The 22,566-nt window shown below is 45.7% G+C and overlaps 1 protein-coding gene across 3 annotated transcripts in view; it reads left to right on the top strand.

The window, feature by feature from the left end:
* ZMYM2 (zinc finger MYM-type containing 2) overlaps window positions 1-22,566 on the top strand; it is an 851,515-nt gene that overhangs the window by 496,575 nt on the left and 332,374 nt on the right. For all 3 annotated transcript variants that reach the window (XM_069202286.1, XM_069202285.1, XM_069202287.1), the window contains exon 15: window positions 20,114-20,279. In XM_069202286.1, the coding sequence (XP_069058387.1) occupies window positions 20,114-20,279 (166 nt within the window). The remainder of the gene's footprint in view (window positions 1-20,113; window positions 20,280-22,566) is intronic.

The following is a 22,566-nucleotide window of genomic DNA, read 5'->3' as shown; positions in this document are numbered from 1 at the left end:
CGCGTGTAGACATTGCAGTTTAATGATATGTAAATAATGTACACATAATGTAAATGCATAGCATGAGCATCTTTTTTATTCTACTCTCTATTTTTCACTACTTCACTCTCCCGCCTACGGAGAAACAATCTAACAAAGGACTCTATGCACATCCTCAGTATTACCGAGAGGAGAAGTCACTCGTTCCTGTGACTCAGTTCTTCAAAGTAAAACAAATTGTACTATTCCAAACCCAGCACTTGATGACGAGCTTATGCACAACATGTGAATCTACAGCACTACTTGCCACAAACAGATGTCTACTGGTAAGTAACATTTTCCTTCTCTTCCAGGTGATCCACATCAATAGTCTCTAGCACTGAATATTCTTGCCATGTGCGGGGACCCCGAAGCGCATATCCTATATATATATATAGATATATAGATATATATATAGATATATAGATATATATATATATAGAGAGATAGATAGATAGATAGATAGATATATAGATATATATATATATATATATATAGATAGATAGATAGATAGATAGATAGATAGATAGATATCCTAAAAAAATTGTTCTAGAATTTGACGCATATATTTACATACATAAATGCAGCCTATATGAAAGGCTACAAATGCCTGATTTACATTGTTTTTCTTTAATAGATATTGCACCAGGCTCAAACATTTCTGTAAATCAGAAAAGGAAAGAGCAGAGTGTAAAACACAGCTTTTATTGAAGAGAAAAACTTTAAGGAAATGCATAGGCATTGTTAACCAATAGGCTGCATTATAGTACAATCAAAGAATACTGGCCACGTGCCTTTAAGACCTCCTGGAACACCAGTATCCCATCTTGCCCAGAGGAGAGAGTGGGGCGACAGTTGGATGACGGTTAGGTCTTTTCTTTTTTCCAGCTTCTTCAGTGATGATCCCTGAGCATTAGCTCTTCATTTTTCCTGACTTTTAGTCTGTAAAATGCATTCAGTATGAAAGATATCACTTTCATTCCACAGTTTTAAGAGTCCTGGATACTTAAAAAAAAATGTCTGACTGAAAACATTTTTTCCAGTCATACAATGCCAGCTTTATTCAATAAATGCCCTTCCTGTGGCAGGAAAACGGCACTCTGACCCACACTCTGTATGTGTGGTGTGTTTGCCTTCCTTATGCTGTCCTGACACCTACTACCACTGCAAGAACCTTTCGAAGAGAACTATAAAGGCCAGGGAAAATCGCAGGCTGCGTGCCATGCAGGAGACAGGAAAGGAAATACCTTCATTGACCTTGGTGGGGGGCTAAAACTTTCTTGAAAGAGCTCTCCTCATCACCACAGAGCGAGAACAGAGAAATCTTGTTGGAAACATCATTCTCCACTGCTGTCAACGAGTATAAGGTTGGTGTCAATAGACATTTCGGTATGTTCCCCTTCAGCATCGTTGTTGAGGGTACCGGTTCCATGTTCGTCTGTGTCAAAGAATGCAATCGCGCAAGACACTCCTCAGGGCACATTTGACTAAAGTGTTGACGTCAAGACATCGCTCAGAGTCAAGACACTTGCCGTCAAAACACACGGTGTTGCACGAAACTTTGAGAACTTGACCGATGTTAAAACGATTACCGATGTGGAAAACAATCACCATTAACAGTGCAACAACGTTGAAAAGAGTCTCACATGTTCATGAATAGTGACGTCGAGCAGTCGATCCTTGACTCCAGAGCTCACAATAGTGCCTCCAGTCACTGCTTATTCCCCAGTATTGCCCTCAGCATACTCAACAGAAACGGAGGGAAATCCAACAAAGTCCAGGCTCTGAATACTTCCAGACGTACTCACCAAGCAGAGGCCGGGCATTGAGGCTCTTTGCATACACCTTAACATACTCTACCTGGTACATTTTCTCCTGCTTCACCCATATTGAGGCATCAGAGGCAAAGATTGATTCCACGAAGATCTGCAACTCCACTGGCTAGGCGTCACAAAATCAGATCACCTTGACACAGTACTAGATCGCCACATAGGTCGACTACCAGATCTAGACACTCTCATTGGTCCAGATCTTGCAAAAGACATAGGACCCCTTCCTGGTCCACAACATCTCGTTCTTCAATAAGAGATTATTCACCCACACTGTCTGACTCACCGCCAGCGATGGTTTCTCCAGTGGACGTCCTCATTACTTTTAATGATGTTCTTGTTAGAGGAGCAGTGAAATTGAACATTGACATTGCTACTCCTCCTACTTCGTCTTTAGTCATATTTCAAACACTCCACCATCGAACAGTCTCTAGACCTGTACTACCTCTGGGCCCGGGTCTTTTGGAATCGGCTATGCAAACTTTTCTTGCACCTGCCTCGATGTGAGCTGTGCAGTCATGTATTCTCAAACAATACGAGGCCCCAAACAGGATCTGCTTTTTCTACGAGTTGATCTGCTTCCGAAATTCTATGGTCATTGTAGCAGCAAGAAAAACTCAAGCCACAACCTCTTCTTCTTTGTACCTGTAGACAAAGACAGTAAGCAGACTGATTCCCTAGGCAAGAAAATGTGTAACACCTCTGCATCTTGCATGAAAGTTGCCATCTCCTCAGCTTTATTAGAGCGGTACGACAAAGCTATGTGGGACTCTTTGTCAAGGTTTACGGAAAAACTTCCTAAGGAGGACAGAAGATGAGATTCTAGAAGAGGGCAGTCTGGTAGCAAACCAAATCATCAGTGCTGCTGATTGCTCATAGGCGTCACAGCTCACAGATAATGGGCATGGAATTTGCACAACATGCTTATCTTGACTCTGACTCATGAGCCTCAAGTCTGAGGCACAGCAGAAGAGGATATTAAATCTTGCTTTTACTGGCATATCTCTATTTGAAACACATGCAGATGATTAGATGGTGAAAATGAAGTCAGAACTAGATAAGCTTAGAGCAGTAGGCTTCGAGGAAAGTAAGGTGTTAAGACGCAAATACAAACCATATGACTGCAGATCTTACCATTCCTGGTGCTAACATTCACAGCTCACTACCATCCTTGAAGACACGGAAGAGGAATGCCTCACACATCAGCCTCGTTGCTTCCCCTTTGTCCTGCTCTGGTATGGGGCAGCATTACGAAACACCTAAACGAGTGGAGAAGAATGCCAAGCGACAAATGAGTATTGAACATTGTTCAACATGGCTACTCCACCATGTTCAAATCACCTCCTCCGGCTGTCCCTCCAAAAATAACATTGTCTCATCTACACAGCCTGTTGCGAAACAAAATAAATACACTGCTCCAAAAAGAAGCCATAGAAAAGGTCACACTTCCACAACAAGGGGTGGGATATCTTCACGCCACTTTCTGGGTCAGAAAAAAGGTCCAACTCAAGAGTACAGACCAATCCTAGACTTATGGCTTCTAAACAAGTACATCCGCGGAAACATTCAGGATGCTGGCTCTTCACCAAATCTACCCACAGTTACATCAGGGGGATGTGCTCCATAGATCTTCAGGATGCATACTTTTACATTCTGATCAACAGAAAACATCAGAAGTTTCTCCACTTCAGAGTCGCTGTGAGGCATCTGAGTCCAGGTGGGATCTCTTTGGCGTAGCCCATGAGGCCAATTAGAGGGGTTTGTGGGAGCGGATGGCTCGTTATCTGGATAAGAGTAGAATACACCTCAGATCAATATTCTGCCAACCTCAGACATTCCCAGGCGAGGTGCAGGAATGAGGCCTGTGGCACAGAGTATCGCAAATAGCATTCCACATCCACCAGGCCCATACTTAGTAGTTGCAGTGGGGTGCAGTATAACGTGTAAGAATTTAAAATGGATGAGGCTCAACCTATAATTAGGTGATGGTGCCGCAGTATGTCCTTTGTGCATCTGTGAGGGTAGGCTCAATGTCAAGATCTCAGGCTGCGCGAGCTGCAGGAGTTCACCTTGCATTGTCGTGTATAGGTGGGTCACTAGTTTATGGGATGTGGCATTTGTTAACAGATGTTCAAGCGCATGGGCGGAGATGCAGGAACTTGGGGCACACAGCAGGTATTACGCAGCTGATGGAATAACAAAATATCCAGCAACATGGGCCTGGGGGGGGTCAGGGGAATCTGCCATCACAACGAGTGTTATAAATTCACCATCTGAGTATAGCTCAGCAAACTTGTGAAGGCAGTGTTTGTGTGCACACGCAAGCGCCATCGTTTTGGAGTGCCTGTTGCTTGGGCTTCCACGTGAGAGGAAAGGAGTAGGCGTAGAAGCATGGGAGGTGGGCACGGGTCGCAGTACATTCCAAGCCAACCGGACGCACCTTACAATATTTTTCTGTTCATCTGGGCCTGAAAGGCTGATAAAGCACACTGAACAGCGGACATGGGTTTGGCAAGTTCACCTCTGCTTGAGAGGCTGGAAGCACCTGAGGTAAAGTCAGCAATGGAGATATTGAGATTGAACGCATAGTGTGTAGAGTGATATGTCGGGCATTGAGTTCTCTCTGCTGTAAGGATAGTGTGAGTGTCTCCCATGCTACACTTCGTTGTTTACCAGCCCAGAACAGGAACCCCTAATGTAGGAAGCTGGCCTGGTGTATGGTGAACACCTGTTGTGTTTGCACCTTATACCAGGACCAGGCAACCCCTCTTAGTTAGTGAGACAGTGCCGAGGAATCAAGGGCTAGCTAGTGGTAGCAGTGGTGAGCAGCCAAGAAATATGTAGGAGCAGTGCAAAACACTTGCAGTACCACACCAGTCACACAGTAACTTAACACACATGAAAGGAACCACAGTGTTACAAAAAAAAGGTAGTTTATTACAGTAGCACTGAACTAAGTTACTTATAGGCAGTCCCCCAACTGGAGGTAAGCACACTATGATAATATTTAGTAACACACACAAGTATTAGGAATTAGCATGGGAAAACAATAAGCATTAGCAAGAAATAGTAGAAAATAGCTATGGCCCTATGCGGGGGCCATACCATATACTAAAATAGTGGAATGCAAAGTGAAGTCCCCCACCCAAGGATGTGGAATAGTTAGAAGGGAGCTGGGAGAACTCGAGACCCCCAAAGGTGAGTACCTAGATGACCCCCCGCGACCAAGAAAGCAAAGGTATGTTACCTGGTCTTCCCAGAGACTAACAAGGGGACTTGGAAAAGGAAGATTGGAAGACCCCGACCAGTCCATTGGAACCCAACAGTGGATACCGGATGAAGGGAACCTGCAAAAGAAGGGAACAGAGTCCAGTCCACACAGGCGTGTCCAGGTGGAGCAGTAGCCGCTACCCACCCTTTTGTGGATGAAGATCCGGGTCGGTGATAGAATATGAAGATAAGCTGTGGAGCTCAGGAGCTTCAGAGAGGTCCTTGAAGTCGTGCAGAAGATGTCCCATGTCGGTCCTAGATGGTCAGTGGTCAGGAGGACTACCAACAAGCCTTGGCAAATGAAAATCTGGGCAGTAGAGGATTTGCAGCAAAGAAAGAGGACCAGCAAGGTCCAGGCGACTCGACCCTTGGAGGGAAACCAGGGCTGACCGTCAGGAGAGCTAGCAGAAGCAGTAGCAGCCCCCACAGGCAACCCACTGGCAGCAAGCACAGTAGGTTACAGTGAGGCCTAATCAGCACACCTGGAAGAGAGTCCCACACTGCTGGAGCAGCAGAGGAGAGACTGTCCTTGCAAGGATGAAGTGCCTTTGTTGCTGCAAGAGTTGTGGTACAAGGGGTAATGTCCTGCAAGGAGAGACAAGGACTCACCGTCTCCCAAGTTGGACCTGGGTAGAGATGACCAAGAGGACCACTCAAGACCATCACCTGTGTTGGAGGATCCACACACTTCCTGTGGAGAGCAGATCCCAGCGGCTGGACGTCGGTGCCTTAGGCGTCTGCGGATGCAAGTGGGTCACTCCTTCACTCCAAGGGAGATTGCTTCTTGCGTCTTTGATGCAGCTGAAGTCTCACTGACCCCAGAGGATGCACAGATGTGGAAATGGTGCAATTCCTTGAAGGAGTTGAAGAAACAGTGTTGCAAGGCCAGATCGTCTCAGGAGTTGCAGGCTTGTTTAGTTCCTGTGAAGTCCACCAGTGGTTCCGGTGGCCAGGAGCAGAGGCGGTCATTGCAGAGGAGTCCTAGTGGACGGTTACGCGCCGAATCAGGGTACCCGCCAGCAAGGGAGTCAATTAATAGCCCTAACGGGGCTTGGTCACACGGCAAGGTGACCACCTATCAGAGGGGGTCACAGACGTCAGTCACCTGTCCTGACCAACCATATGCTTCTAGGGGCATCTGTACATCTTGTATTCAAGATGAAAGAATCAAGTGGCCACTTGAAGGAGCTCTGGGCAATGCCCCTAGGGTTTTGATGGACAGGGGAGTGGTCACTCGCCTGTCCTTTGTGTTCTTTCACACCAGAGCAGGGACCGGAGCAAGATGGATTATGCAAGGAGGGCTCCAAATGTGCCTTCAGAACAAGCCAGTGGCATGGGGGGGGCTTCCCTCCCCAGCCTTGTAACACCTATTTCCAAGGGAAGAGGGTGTTGCATTTCCTCTCCCACGGGAAATCCTTTGTTCTGCCTTCCCCTGCTTGAGCTAGTCAAGCAGCAGGAGAGCAGAAGCCTGTCTGAGGGGCTGCCCGTAAACCCTGAAAGATTGGTAGGAGCAATAATTGGGGGATCCTCTAAGGAGCTCCCAGAGTGCATGGAATCATGACACCCAATGCTGGCATTAGTATTGGGTTATGATTCTGACATGTTTGATACCAAACATGCTTAGGTTCAGAGTTATCATTATGTAGCTGGACCACAGGTGGCCAGTACACGGGTAAAATGGGTTCCCTGAAGTTACGAAGTCCAGTGTATTGGAACTGAAGATCGTAGGGGCACCTGTGCTCATGCAGGGGTGCCCTCACACAGAGGGGACCTGCGCCCTGCCCTCTGGGCTAGAAGGACCTACCAAAGGGGTGGCTTACAGTGACCTGGTGTAGTGACCAGCAGTGAAAGGATGCATGCACTCTTTCATGCAGGCTTCAATGGCAGGCCTGCAGGCACAGTTTGCATGGGCTACTATGGGTGGCATAATACATGCTGCAGCCCTTGAGGGACCCCTGGTTTACCAGTGCCCTGGGTACTTAAGTACCATATACTTGGGAATTAGTGGTACACCAGTATGCCAATTGTGAGGTGTAAAGTGTACCAAAGCAACCAAATTCAGAGAAGAGAGCACAATCACTGGGGTACTGGTTAGCAGGATCCCAGTGAAGACAGTCTAAACACGCTGATAAACACGCAAAAAGTGGGGGTAACCATGCCAAAATGAGTGACCTTCCTATGCCAAATTTGAACGCAGGCATTGGAGGAATTGTGAAGTGAGCGGGATTGGGATATTGAGAAACAGTTAAGGGACATGGAGAAGATTCTCTTTTAGGTATGGGTTTTGCAGGGAGGGGCTGAGGGTTCGCTCCTAGGGGGTCGTGAGTGGCTTTGTCCAGTTTACCACCAATCACACTTCGGCTTCACAGACTTTCTAGCCAAACAGGTTCAGCCTTGCATAAGTTCTACGTTTCAGTCAGTGTAGACGCTAATGTCAGCTGTGGAATTGCAGTGTTTTCAGCAGCCAAACAGTTGCAAATTACAGCTCATGCAGCTTCCCCCATACCCGCCCACACCCCCCTTCTCTGAGGCACCCTAGGCAGGTAAGCTTTGTATCTGGCCTAGTGATCACAGATAAATGCCGAATTATAACAGAGACTGGCAGAGCCTTGCTAGGCAGAGGCCATCTTGCTGCCAGGCTCTCAAGCACCGATCGTTGTGGCACACTTCAGATAGAACTATTCACCACCCCAGAAAATTCAAAATGTCCAAACTTAGCTGCTAGCTATCTGCATTCAAAGAGCTGAGCTTCCCTAAGAATGGCCCTGTAATCTTGAATTCTAGGACCCCAAGTGCCAGACTGCAAGGTTGAGCTGCTTGGGGTCAGAATGCCTGACTTTGTTGCTGGAGTAGCAAGGTTGCCTGGCTTACGCTGGTGCCACTAGAATGAGGATTTCCTCCTCCTTTAATTGATGAAGAAACTCAGATAAACATCACTAATTCTTATCCTAGTGGTGCTAGCTTGGGCCAGGTAACACTGATGTTCCACTGCAGCATTTATTTCCTAGCAGAGCACCTCCTGGACGTGGACAGGATCCCTGACCAGTCGGCCCATAAGGCACATTCATGGACTCTGGATGTGGGTACCTGGCGGTGAAGTTTGGAATGTAGCCTCTGTTCAACTCACAATCTCCTTGAATGCAAACAGCCCCAATACTCACTTTGCTGTTCTTTTTCACTCCTTTAGGTAAGGCGCAAAGTAAAGCCACTAAATAACGTTTTTTGCACACTTGAGGAAAAACACATATGTGCGTGCTAAACACATTTTCAAATATGTAAAAAGCAGAAAACAGATTAAGCAGTCTCTGCACACCCTGGATAGAGTTTGGGGCTTGTTTGCCTTTTTTATTGTATTTTTAGGGGTTTGGATCTTGGCCTTTAGTAACCTGAATACAGTTTAGAGGAAACAAGAAAACACATTTCAGAAGTCTTACATACCCAAAAACATATGTAGAGTGAAGTTGCACAACAGGAAGTGCATGCTATTGCCACCTTTCCTTTCGCCTTGCTCTCTGGGCTGCTTAGGACTCTCAGAGGTTGTCCATGTTTACTTGTTTCACATCCAACCCTGGCGCCTCCCTTAGAAAAGGTCTGAGTCTTTGAAAATGGGGTAAAGAAGAATTAACATACATGGTGAAGTCCTAAATGCAAGTCTGGTCACCAAGGCAGGAAATAAGAATCTGAAGATTGTCACGCTCAAGAAGAAAAAAAAAAGGAAGAAAAAAAGAAAAAAAAAGCTTTTCAAACCCAAAAATATGATGGCAGAATAATGCATAGCATGGGAATCCAGAAAAGTCTTAAAGCTGCACAACTACTCTTAGAATTAAGTAACCAACATTATCCTCTCACTACCCCTAACTACAGGAGCTGGCTTGAAAAGTTTCACCTGCTGTTCCTGTAAACTATCGTCAAAGAAATTGTGATGTTCAAGTTAAGAATTGTAAGTAGAAGGTAAAATTACCTGGTGTACTGTTGCCTATTTCATGGAGAAAAAGAACACCAGATCACATTTTCTTTGAGCCATACATCACTTGACTTCATTTCAGAGATTGACAATTCAAACTAAACATAATTGATAACTGATTTATACTGCAACATTTCAACTTGCTTACTGTTTTACTGCTTTTCAGTAGTTCCTTTGTGTTGTCTGTGAACCATTACATTTTCAGCTATACCGGCATGTTAGAGCCTGAGCTTTTGTGATGATGGCAGCCATTTTAGTGTGTCACCGTGTTTACATGCTTCAGGAAGGGAAGCGTGCTAGTAGTTAATGTTTCCTCGTGTCTGATGTGTCTGCCACTGTCATTTAAACATGCCGATGCGTGGACCCAGGCGAGATGAGACAGCTGGGAAGTGATGGCCCTTGCAAGCTTACATGCTTGCATTTTTTAATTGTGTCAATTGTGTTTTTATATATTTTATCTTCTGGATTAGATTTTGGGCTGTTATTTTTAAAATACTTTGGGGCTGGAATAAGGACCTGTTAGAGCCCAAGCTTTTGTGTCGACAGCGGCCATTTTAGTGGGCCACCACGTTTACATGCTTCAGAAATGGAAACGTGCTAGTAGTTGATGCTTCCTTGCGTCAGATGTCTTCCACTGGCATTTAAACGTGCTGATGCACTGACATGCTGCTGGCATGCCAAATGAAAGCCCATCTGCGCCAGTCCATGCCCAAACAGGGTCAGGGATGCTGCCAGTTCCAATGGAGGAAAGCACAGCCTGATCTACTCTGGTCAAGCCCTCATGTATTTAGAGCCCAAGGTGAGATGTGGAAGCGTTAGACCTGAGGTGGTGGGGACGGTGGTATTGTGCTTGCTGCAGCTGGACATTTGGAAGCCCTAAGGAAGTCGGCGGGGAAGGGAGGGGATGAGGGGGTCGATGCAGTCTTCAAATATGGTTCTTCCCAGGAGTTCCACGGAAGAGCATGTTGAGGAGGGTCCAAGGAAACTTGGTTGTGCTTCGGTGAATGCCCGTTCTCTAATTAAATGCTGCCACAAAATCAGTAAGCTGGTCGAAATAGCCCTACTGGACTGTCTGTCACAGAGACCAGGGCTGCGGAGTATTCGGGCCCCGATTTTGCTGTCTCCACACCATCAGGTTATGGGGTGGTGAGATTGAATAGGACTGTCTGGAAGGGGGGAGGCCTTGCCATTATTTTGGGAGAATGGCGGAGTTGCATGCTAGAGCCCATTAACACTTGCATTGAAAGCTGTGAGGAAGGAAACTACAAAATCAAAATTAACAACTTAGTCAGGTTTGCAGGGTTATTGATTTATTGTCCGCCTAGTCCCAGAAAGCAATTCATTTCTAATTGGCACCAAGTGCTTGAGCCCTTCATTTCTTGCAATATCCTCACTGTCTTGGGGGATTTTAACCTTCACTAAGATGAAAAGCTGAACCAGGACACTAGAGCTTTTCTGGATTTCATGCTTAGCTTCGGCTTGATCAAACAAGTTAAATTTGGGACTCATATAGCCAGTCATATACTAGATGAGATTTTTTTTTCTTCAGTCAAGAGGTTTTGATTACTACTGATAACTACCAAGTGCTCACAGTTAGAATTGACTGATCACAGTTGGTTTTATTCAAGGTCCAGGAGGTACGCATGGTAGAACACATGCAGACCACCACTAAGGACATTAGACAATATAGTAAAATTGAAGCTGGGGAGTTTGCTCATGCCCTGGAAAAATTTAAGGCGAAGGGCCAGAGTTCACCTGCTGAGAACTTTAATAATTGGGTCAGGTCGGCGTTAGAAGAGGCAGCCGCGAAGGCGGGGCCAGCCAACATGGCCGACTGGGCAGCCATTTCACGAGCTCCGAACATGGACGGAAGGCCTGGAAGCCACGTAGAGGGGCTGGGGGAGCCCCCGAGTTTGGTAAGGGCGCCCTACCCCAAGGTTTTTATTGAGTCAGGAGGCAGCAGCTGCTTGGCGGAGGTGGGGGGGGCGAGGTCCTCTTGTTATCTACTGGTGGCCGCGCAAGTGGAGAAGCACGACTGCACTTCTTCTGCTGTGTACTCAAGGTGGCCCCGGTGCGGAGCATCGTCCGGTGGCTGCGAAGAGGGTCTTTCTAGGCTCGCGGAGAACCCCCCTCACACCCCCTTCTCAATATGAACCCTGGGGGAGGGAGGGGGCCGGACCGTGTAGGCACCTGAGGCTCGCTCTTTTTTTTTTTTTAGTTTTCTACTTCTTTGGGGCCTGCCTGACCTTGATGCCTGGCCCTAAGATGGCGCCCGGTGCCAGTTTGTATGGGACTTTCCTGAAGCAGACCAGCAGCGAGCACGTGTAGGAGGATCGATTCACCTGTCCCTGCTTAGGGATTTGGTCTCTGCTTTGAGTGTCCACCGGCATTTTCACGGTGGGAGACATGTCCTAGTGAGTAGTAGCTGGGGGCTAATAGCAGGAGCGACGCTTATTTTGGACACGAAGAGCACCACGGCGAGTGAGATCTGCGGAGGCGCTTATGCCTCGGAGGAAGCTACAGTCTAATAGGGTCTCTGATTATTTCACACCTGCTGGATCTGAGATCCCTGAGACACAGAGACCCGGCCGCATGGCGCTCACTAAGGACGATCTTTTGGCCTTCCTCTGCACCTTTAATGCGGAACTACGAGAGGAACTCACAGCAGATTTGGAATCCGCGCTGGAGGCGCTTCAATTAGACGTTACTAGTCATCTGACCTCTCTAAAAGCAGACGTTGATTCAGTGGGGACCTTCACTTTAGACCTTGAAACCCAGGTCCAAGAGATAGAACAACAAGTAAGTCCTTTGGAGGAGGAGGTATCGCAGCTTAAATGGCAACTCCAACTATCGATACTTAAATGTGAGGACTTGGACAACCGTTCTCGACAAGACAATATTAGAGTGCGGGGGCTGGAGGAGGGCAGTGAGGGTCTAGATTTGGAGCCGTTTGTGGTAAGTCTCTTCTCGCAACTTTTGGGCGCTGATCATCCCGAAGTACAGATTGAAAGGGTGCATAGGGTGGGGAGCAGCTCCACCATTGAGAATAAGAGACCCCGCAATATTTTGGTGAAAAGTGCTCCTTTAAGGTTAGAGAGCGCATACTTCAGAAGGCGAGGCGACAAGACGCAGTGTCTTTTCAAGGTGCTCAATGTAGGTTGTTTCAAGACATTGCCCCAGCTACACTGCTCCAACGGCAGCGATTCTGCCTGATTACGGATGAGTTGAAAGCACAGAACATTCGGTACAGATGGACATTTCCATTTGGCATTGCTTTTGAACCTAATAACAAGCCGTCCCACTTTGTGGAATGTGGAGAGGCGGCGGCCGCGCTGGGTCTCCCAGAGACAAGTGGGGAAAATGGTATTGCGAGGCAGGAGTCGCGACGTCGGTAGGAACCCGTTTTGTCTCCTGGAGGAGACAGTTAGAGATTGCCACGGAGGGGGAGGAAAACTTACAAGGAGTAGTTTGTGAACTTCTCAACCACTTGCAGGAGGCTCTGGGGGGGGGGGGGGAGATGAATGCTGTTTGAGATGCGCTATTTTGGATTCTGGGGGAGAGCGTGGTGGCACTGGATGGACTGGCGATCTGCTGGTGGCCTGAATGCTTCGGAGATAGTTCTTATCACTCCTTCAAGGGCGATGAAGGGAATCTTTGCACCAGACATTATATGAGCTTCTGTCAGGGGTCTGTAGGGGGGTGGAGACGGATGGATACCCCCTTCAGATCATGAAGAATACACAGAGTTTTCTTTTGCCATGTGGGAGACTTATAGTCGTTATGATGTAATGTTTTGGGTTCTTTAGGTTGTTGTTTTATTATTGTTTTTTGTCGCTATTTCTTTTGGAAGAACAGTTGGGGGAAGGGAGGGGGAGAAGAGGGAAGGGGAGGGAGAGGGGGCACTGGGGGCTCAGGAAGACGTGCTTGGTCAGACGTGCTCATGGCGAACACCTCCTAGCTACTTTGGTATTATGGTACACTTTTTAACTTGGAATGTTAAGGGGTTGAACTCGCCCAATAAGCGATCACAATTATGGAAATTCTTTGATGATCACCAATAGGATATAGTGGCTTTGCAGGAAACACATCTCAAGAAAGATGACGGCCATAGACTGCAGCATAAATACTACCTGCAGATTTTCACTGCGTCCGCGACAACAAAACACTGTGGGGTAGCCTTGCTGTTCCATAGATTCATGCCTTTTCAGCTTTCGGGGTCGCATTTAGATAAGGAGGGCAGATTTTTGTTGGTCAAGGGATCCTTGGGTGGGTGGGTTTGTACGATAGCCACACTCTATGAGCCTAATAGAGGCCAATCACAGTTTCTTTTCCACTTTCTGGACCTGTTGGGGGCATTTGCAGAGGGTGAGATAGTGCTCTTGGGAGACTTCAGTCTGATTTGGGATGCCGCTCAGGACATGACACACCCTCAGAGACCGCGTACTAGTGGCTATACCAAATCCTTTAAAATGGCATTTCATAGACTGGGGCTTCTTGACTTTTGCCATGCGTATCACCCCACCGTAAAAGACTATACTTTTTTCTCCCACTCTCATAGGTCCTATTCTCGGATCGATTATATTTTCATAAGTAAGCCCCTGCGGCAGCTTCTGCGAGCTGCCACTATCCACCCGATAATCATCTCCGACCACACGCCAGTGGAGGTGAGTTTAGAGTGGATTTTCCCGAGCTCTCGGAGGGGGCACTGGTATTTTCCGTATGTGCTAACTAGAGACTCTACGACTCGAGATGCGCTGAGGAGAGCTATCAGTTTTTTGCAGAATAATCACCCAGGGGATACCCCTCTCCCTTCTATTTGGGACGCGTTCAAAGCGGTCATCCGGGGCACATGTATCTCTTTAGCGACCTCATTGTATCGGTTAAAGGCTGAAGAGCAACTAGGTTTGGAGAAGGCATTGCAGGAGGCTGAACAGGTACACAAGCTCTCCCCTAATTGGCAGAATCAGAGGAAGGTGTAACCTCCATAAAGGGCAAACTGCAGTCTATCTATATGAATAGGGCAGATGTGGCACTACTACGACTCCAGAGGTCTCATTATGATGGGGGGAACAAAATTGGCTCTCGCTTGGCTAGGCAATTGCGGGTTAAGCAATCAAAGGGTTACATTGCGCAAGTGCGGGATGAGTCTGGGGAGTACCATTCGGAAGAGTAGAAAGCGCAGGCTTTCAGGAAATTCTATACCCGCTTGTATACCTCGGATAACCCGAATGTTGCTGCCCAGGAGAGCTATTTACAACACATTCAGCTTCCGCAGGTCTCCAGGGACAGTAATGAGTTTTTAGAGGCCCCATTCACTTTAGATGAAGTACGGAAGGCCATCGACTCCCTTCCTCTGCATAAAGCCCCTGGTCCCGATGGTTTCAATGCGCATTCCTACAGGAACTTTGGGGCTGAGCTTGTCCCACACTTAACAGCATTGTTTAACTTCATACGATCTGAGCACACACTATCCCCTACTATGGGGGAAGCCCTGATCTCACTTATTCCCAAGGAGGGGAAGGATCCTCAGCTCAGTGCATCCTATCGGCCCATTGCCCTGCTTAATCTCAACGCTAAGCTGTACTCCACAATACTGGCACGGAGACTGGAAGGGGTGTTGCCGGATTTGGTTCATCTGGATCAGCCTGGTTTTATCAATGGTTGGCAAACCCATGACAATCTTAGAAGGGTTATCCATCTGATAGAAAAGTGGGGAAGAAGCAGGTCCCAGTTATCTTATTAGCACTAGATGCAGAGAAAGCTTTCGACTGGGTGGAATGGTCCTTTTTAGTGGCAACCCTTCGGCGCTTTGGGGACCAGATCATAGCTATGGTGATGAGCAACTATTGGGGCTCCCGGTTACGGGTATGTGTTAATAGGGTGACATCAGATTTTTTTTTTTACTTGTCCAGGGGAACCAGGCATGGATGCAATCTTTCTCCGTTGCTTTTTGCGCTAAGCGTGGAGCCATTAGTGGCCCGGATAAGGGCTTATCCGAATATCCAGGGCATTCAGTTCGGCTCCGATCAGCACAAGATTTAATTGTTTGCTGATGATATTCTGCTTTTCATCACTAATCCACGCCAAACCCTTCAGTCTGTTTTGGAGGAGTTGAGTCTCTTTGAGCAGGCAACAGGTTTCAAAGTGAATAAAGGGAAATATTATATCCTCAGTATAACTGTCCCTTCTGCAAAAATGAGTGTGGTGGCCTCCGATTCTGAATTCGCCCTGGCTAAAAAAAGAATCTTATACCTTGGAGTTCGGCTCACCCCTAGGGTGACCGACCTATTTAAGGCAAATTTTCCACCCCTCCTTAAGACATTGCGAACTGATTTTAAGCGATGGTCCATACTTTGGCACTCTTGGTTAGGCCGCATTAATACCATTAAGATGATGGTTCTCCTGCGGTTGTTATATTTGTTCCAAAGCCTGCCCATTGACATTCCCAGCGATTATTTCACTGAGCTGCGTAGGTTGTGTACTCAGTTTATTTGGCAGAACACAAGAGCCCAGCTATCCAACAAATTGCTTACGCGCCCCAGAGATAAGGGCGCGCTCGCTCTCCCGGACTTTCTTCTATAGTCTAGAGCGGCACAGCTCCGGGTGATTGCGGAGTGGTCTCTTCGAGAATCAGATAAGCTGTGGCTGCACATGGATAGGGCAGTGACTGGGCGGACATTGTGGGATGTGTTGTGGAAACCTAGGGGTGACCGCCCAAAAAATGCTTATCTTAGCACTCCCACGGCTACTACTCTTAAGGTGTGCGACACGGTGACAAGCACCCTCCAACTCATGATCTTCCCCTCACCACATACCCCAATTCATTATAACGCGGCCTTCTTACAGGGAGCCACACCAGGACCTTTTGATAAGTGGAGAGAGGGGGGGTGTCTAACGATTGCTGATCTTTTCCATGGAGACCATGTGCGCACCTTTGAAAATTGCTGTAGTAATTTTTATCTACCCAGCTCAGAGCGCTTTCATTATAATCAATTACTCCATTGGGTTACTCAACCTCATATGAGAGTGGCGTCCGTTAGGGAGCTTCTTCCTATTGAGAGATTTGTTCAGCAGGGGGGTCTGGCTCGGGCAGCATTTCCACACTATACAGATTAGTGCTATCAGCACAACGTACTTATACTCCCTGTCATTTGGAGTTTTGGGAACGGACGTTGGACTCTATGGTGGAAGAGGGACTTTGGTCCCGCCTATTCCAGGATATACTCAAATATAACCACTCCATGGGGACTAGGACAGCTCATTATAAACTTCTTTATAACTGTTATCTTTACCTGGAGAAGCTTAAAAAACTCTTTCCTCAGGCATCGGATAGGTGCTGGCGGGGATGTTGGGAGATTTTAGGCATATCTGGTGGGATTGTCCCGTTATTCGGCCCAACTGGAATGAAATTCTGTCACATCTAAAAGAGATTCTTGGCTATCCTATTCCGGCATCACTAGCACATGTTCTGTTGGATTTGTGCGCTCCTGAACTGCAACATCAAACACAGGGTGATCGCTCTGTCCTTTGGCTGGCATTGGGGGCAGCAAAGACTGTCCTAGCGTCATACTTGAAGAAAAAAGGTCCGCCCCCAATGGCGCTGTGTATGCCAGACTCTGGTGTGGGCTTGCTATGGAACGTTTAGCTGACAAACTGAATAACTCTAGAAGGAGCTTTGATTATATCTGGGACCCCCAGTGAGATTTCTTTCTAGGGGTGTACCGCTTACTGCCTGTAGTCCACGTCTTAGGGCTCTACACCTTTTTCATGTATAAGCCTCAGTCCGTGTGGGTAACACCAGGCAAGGAGAGGGGGGCGGATGTGTCCTGGGGGCAGCTCCACCCCTTGCCTTTTGGTACTCCAACTTCTGACTGTATAGCATACACTGTAGGATTGTGGGACATATGAGTTTTGTTGTTAGTTTTATGTTATTGCTGGTTTTTTTTCTTTTAGCTCTGGTTTAATTTGTATCCTCTTTTTCTGAAGTGTACTTTCAGAATGTTAGTGAAGTGGTGTATACTCAGGAGATTTTTGAGAGCTCTGTTTGCATGGTAACTTAGTTCCTCATGAATATAGAGAGGCTTTCCCCTTTAGCTGGGGGGGGGGGGTAACACATTTGGCATCTTGCCAGAGAATTTGTGTTGTCTGATTTGTCACTTTCAGTGTTTCTTAAATGATGAATGTCAATAAAAACAGTTTCACAAAAGGAAGAGGTAGCCCCCGATGAGAGCCACCTCAAAGGGCAGGAAGAAGCTATCTGCCCCGGGGTTTTCAGAGGAGCTCAAGGAGCAGTGCAGGAGCGGAAATGAAAATGGGCCCCTGAGACAGTAGAGAAAATCTAATTTAAGGAGATTATTCTGAAATACAAAAGGGCAATTAAAGAAGCAAAAGTAGCATACTTCTCCCAGAGGATAAGGTCAGCCATTAATGTCTGGAAAGAACTCCTCAATTCAGTGCGCACCCTTATGTCACTTCTGATGCAGTAGGAAGTTGAGAACTCTCAGATCTTTTGCAATAAAGTATCTGAGTTGTTTAAAGAGAAAATTATGACGATCCACGTGGATTTTCCGGCTCTCACTGACTGTCCCGGTGATTCTGGGACTCAGGCTATGGTGAGGACAGGGCAGCCTTCGAACAACTCACCCCAGTTGTTTAGCCAGATTCTTCCCGCTGCCTGTGCTTAAACCCTGTTAGCTGGTATCACCTCGGGTTTGCGGATGAACCATGTCCACCTAGGGTCCTGCAGCTGTTTCTGGACCTCATGACTGAGGCTATGGAGAAGATCTGTTCTGAGGTCCTGGAGACCGGGGTGTACCCACAGAGCTGGAAGGAGGCAGTTGTCATCCCTCTGAAAGAGAAACCTGATGGGGGTTCAGTGATTTAAAAAATTTACATCCGATTTCTTTGTTGCCTGCTCCTTCAAAGATCTTGGAGAATCATAGAAACCAGGAACTAGCTAATTAACTCCTTGACAAAGAACTCTTGGACACTTTGCAGAATGGATTCAGGAAGAATCATAGCACCGCATCGGCGCTCATTGCCACTGTGGACTCTATTTGCAGGAAAGTGGATCAGGGAAGGAGTGGCTATCCTGGTTTACTAGAATTCTCAGCAGCCTTTGACACCATATCTCCAACACTGTTCAAAGGCTGCGGCAGGCTGGGCTGAAGCATGTAGCCCTTAAGCTATTGGAGTCCTTCCTGTGTGATAGATCGATCACAATGATTTGTGGCATTTTCAGAGCAGCCCCCTTTCAGCTCCCCTGTGGAGTTCCCCAAGTGTCGTCCCTTAGCCCGGCAAAACTGGCATGCTCTATCGGTTTCCAGGTATCGTTCTATGCAGACAACACCCAGATCATCGTCTCTATCTCTGATGACTGGGAAGAGGCAATGGACAGGTTTCGGCCTTGAATGCAGGAGGTAGATGAAGGAGAACTTGCTTAAAATGATGGGGTGAAAACCAAGATCATGGTGTTTGGCATGGACAGTTCAATATGGACTGAATGCTGGTGGCCAGATAATTGTGGTACTTTACCTATACCGACAGTGACAGCCAAAAACCTGGGTATGAGGTTTGTTCTTCAACCAGGTAAATAGATCAGTTAGTTCTTGCTTTTAGATGATCAAGAAAAATATTGCTTTTCCTTACGAAAGAGCTCAGGGTACTAGTGGTCTTAGCTCTTATTACATCTCTTCAGTACTATTGTGATGCCCTGTATTTTAGTATCAACCAACTTTGGTTAAAGAAGCTCCAAACCATTCAGAATGCGGCTGCACGCCTGGTCCTGGTAGTACCCAAACACTCCTCAATAAGGAAAGGTTTGAGATACAAAGTGCTCTGCCTGATGCATAAAGCTCTCCACTTTCAGGGATCGAGGTATCTTAAGACAACTCCGAATTTGTACGTTCCTTGGAGACCTTTAAGATCAGCAGGATGTCACAAGGTAGCAGTGTCACGTTTTAATAAAGCCAGGTGGGAAGAACGACCTTTCACAGTGGCGTCTGCAAGGCTGTGGAACGCTCTCCCTGAACATATTGTGAGTCTGAGCTTGCAATAAGTGTTTCATAAGCAACCTAAAATGTGTTTTTTCTGTTGGGGTTGCATTGCAGTGGGTTTGTTTGTTTTGGGCTGCATCTGTTTGCTCTGTTTCTTCTGTTTTTTAGTGATTTGATACCTTCTGGTCTAATGCGCCCTAGAAATACCATGAATAAATACAAATACCCGCTGTTTCAAAAAGTACTTAATCAAGAAATGTTCACATATGAAAACTGTGGGGGCTTCACAGACTTCATTGTCAACATGGCTCTTCTTTTTCCCAGTCTAGATCATGCAACTGCTAGTCCTGCTTCAGAAGCATCGGCTTAACATCAGGCAGTTGCTGTAACTCATATCCACACTAGTGCTGTTATTTATTATTACAGCTCCAGTTTGAGGCCAAAAGACGTGGGCATCTTTCAGTATTTTCCTTTATAAGTTTTTTTTATGTATTGTTGTTACCTGTGGAAGCCAATATATATTTAACAATTTAAAACTGTAGTGTGAAAATGTGGCACAACTCCTGTCTTTTAGATGTTTTGCTCAATTCAGAGGGACTCTCTAGATTTAGTGGGTTTTTTTCTGTTTCCTTGCTGTAAAAACTTTACACCTCGGTTTTAGGCTAAGATGCATCCTTGAGCCGACTATATGGCAGCATTACCAAATATCCTTCCTGAATGTGGAACTCAGTTGGGAAAAGTGCTTTAAAATTTTTACACTGTCATGTAAGATTTGCTTACTCTGCACCTCATATTAATCCTTTTTCCCATGTACATTGGTGCCAAGCATGAGGAAATGCTTAAACTTTTCAAATTCACTACTGAGCCTACATATTTATCATGTTAACATGCAGTAATTGAGTAATTGAAGTCAACGTAAGCATCTAATGCTGATACTTGAACAAGAAAGTTACGATTATATCGGGCAGAAGTATAATGTGCTCTTTTGTTGTCATGTATAAGTATTAGAAGCTATTGTGACATTTATTTTTGTCTAGGTGCCAGTTCCTCTCATTCTCCCTGCCTCATCGGACTGTGGTGAGAAAAATTCAGAAGCAGTCGAGCTCAGGGATGAATTATCTTCAAATTCTCAAGAAGTTGAGCTTCTAAGTACTACAGAAATGACAGAAGATGAGTCAAAGATTGAATGTACAGATGTTAACAGTATGTTATTCTATTACATTCAAAGTGTTTAGTGTAATTATTGAATAGAGCTTTTCTACCACATTGCAGATACAAATGCATTTAGAAAATGCATGGTTTTCACATAATCATATCATCAGCTTTAATGTATATGATTAAGCAAGATATGTAATTGTGTGGTGAGTTTTGATATCTTAAAGACAGTTCATGAATTTAATGATACATAGATTTTTCAGTGTGAATCCTCCCCTATAGTTGCATGCTTTGCACAATTCTGGCATTGAGTGGTTGGGTCGGAAAGTGTATTGTTTAGTAAAATAATAAAAAAGTGAGTGGGAGTCCGCTTCAGCACTAGAGGAGGTTCAGATTGTGCAGCAGAGTTGATTAAATTATGCAGTAAGAAAAGGCAAATTATGCAGCATAATGCAGCACATTTTGTAATAGTATTACTTCATTTTTTTGTCATTTTGCACTTGTTACCTCTGTCTTGGTATTGGTTGCACTGCCACAGAAAGGTGACCACTCAACCTTTGCAAAGGGCCTTCCACTGGACGCGAACACGTGTCAGTGTGTTTTTAGTTACTTTTGAATCGTTTGAGCGAAAAAATTTCATGTTCAATCTGCAGATTATGAAGCAGATGATAGATTATTTGGCAAATGCAGCAAATCTATGAGAAAAATGCCATGGCCGCACAATAACATAATTCCATTGTCTCGGGGAGCCATAGCGCTTGCAAACCCACAATTCCCTTGTGCGTCTCCACATGTTAGATTCTTTTTTACCACTGCTAAGTATGGAGGTAAATCCATCGAGGTTCCTGTAGGAAAGGGCCATCTTTCTAGCATAGTTACCCCCTCTTTTTGCTTGATTTCAGTGTGTTTAGACTGCAGGGCTTGAAAAATCTATTCGACCATTCGCTATGGCAAGTTTTATTTTATGAGGTCGAGCTAATTTTAAATTCCACTGGTCCCTTCTGACGAGTGGACAAAGAACAGGTGTTCTGTTCCTTCAGATACTGAATTAGCAATTAAAATACCTTTAAATCTTATTCTTGTCACATTTGCTCTGTGTTCAGAGACCGAGGTCAGAAGTCAGTTTGTCTTTTTCTTGTGACTGCAGAGTTCCAGGATTTTGCAAGGTGAACTATCTGACCTATGAGAAATGAAAGGCTTTTGGCATCCGGTTTTTCCTAACACACAACATTTATATAACTAAGTCAACTTTACAAACATTTCAAAATATATTTCAGTAGCTGTGAAAGACCATTTTTTTGTACTTCCGTGCTTTGAGAAAAATATTTTAATAGGATGGAGAAAAAGTCAGAACACTTTACTTGGTGATGGGCAAATAATAAATATTTTCTGAAACCCAATTTTCACAAATTATTGTTAATACACTATATAGTTTTGTCCGTAAAGCTACAAGTTAGTGAGAAGGTTTTTGGACGTTTCTTAGAATTTTACTGTCTGTAAATGACAGTGCGCTATCACATCATGCTTTAGTGATATATTTATTAAAAGTGGGTGTTTAAACATAAACTGAGAAACACTCCTGCCCTGATGGCAAAGCTATTAAAAAACTAAGAGGCAAGTCATGCATGGATCATGTGTACCCTATATGTGGGATAGATTTATTATACATGGAGCAAACGTTTAGTGTATTAAATCAAACAAAAGAGGATCTTTTTGTACGGCAGAAATGCCGAACCCACATATTTGAAAGTGCACTCATGTGAGAATGAAGAAAAAGACGACTGTAAAATGCACTATTTGCCTAGGATTACACAATTTGAGACCAGTTTCTGGTTCAAGTACATTACAGTTTGGTCGGGTAGATTATTCAAGCTACTAGACCTGCAGGTCTAGTAACATTTTTATGATTTTTCGAGTCCTGGACTGTAGTTCACTGGGATCCTGCTAATCAGGACCCCAGTATCTGTGCTCTCTCCTCTAAATTCGGTTTCTGGTAAACTGTTTACACCCACAATAGGTATTCTGGTGCACCTATGTAAGTCCATAGTATATGGTATGTAGGTACCCGCGCAGTGGTACACCAGGGGTTCCCCATGGGCTGCAGCATGTATTGTGCCACCCATGAGAGTCCATGCAAACTGTCTGCAGGCCTGCCTTTGCAGCCTGTGTGAAATGCTGCAAGCACCCTCTGTTAGGCCCTTCATCCCAAGGGCAGGGTGCATGTCCCTAAGTGTGAGGGTACCCCTGCATGAGCCCGGTGCCCCTTCAGACCCCAGGCTCCATTTCCTGGACTCTGTAAGCGCGGCAAAGCCATCTTAAGGTATGTAATGCACAC

Source organism: Pleurodeles waltl, chromosome 8, assembly GCF_031143425.1.
Source record: "Pleurodeles waltl isolate 20211129_DDA chromosome 8, aPleWal1.hap1.20221129, whole genome shotgun sequence".
Lineage (NCBI taxonomy): Eukaryota > Metazoa > Chordata > Amphibia > Caudata > Salamandridae > Pleurodeles > Pleurodeles waltl.
Note: the sequence above shows the minus strand (reverse complement) of the source record. Positions and strands in the feature narration are given on the sequence as shown.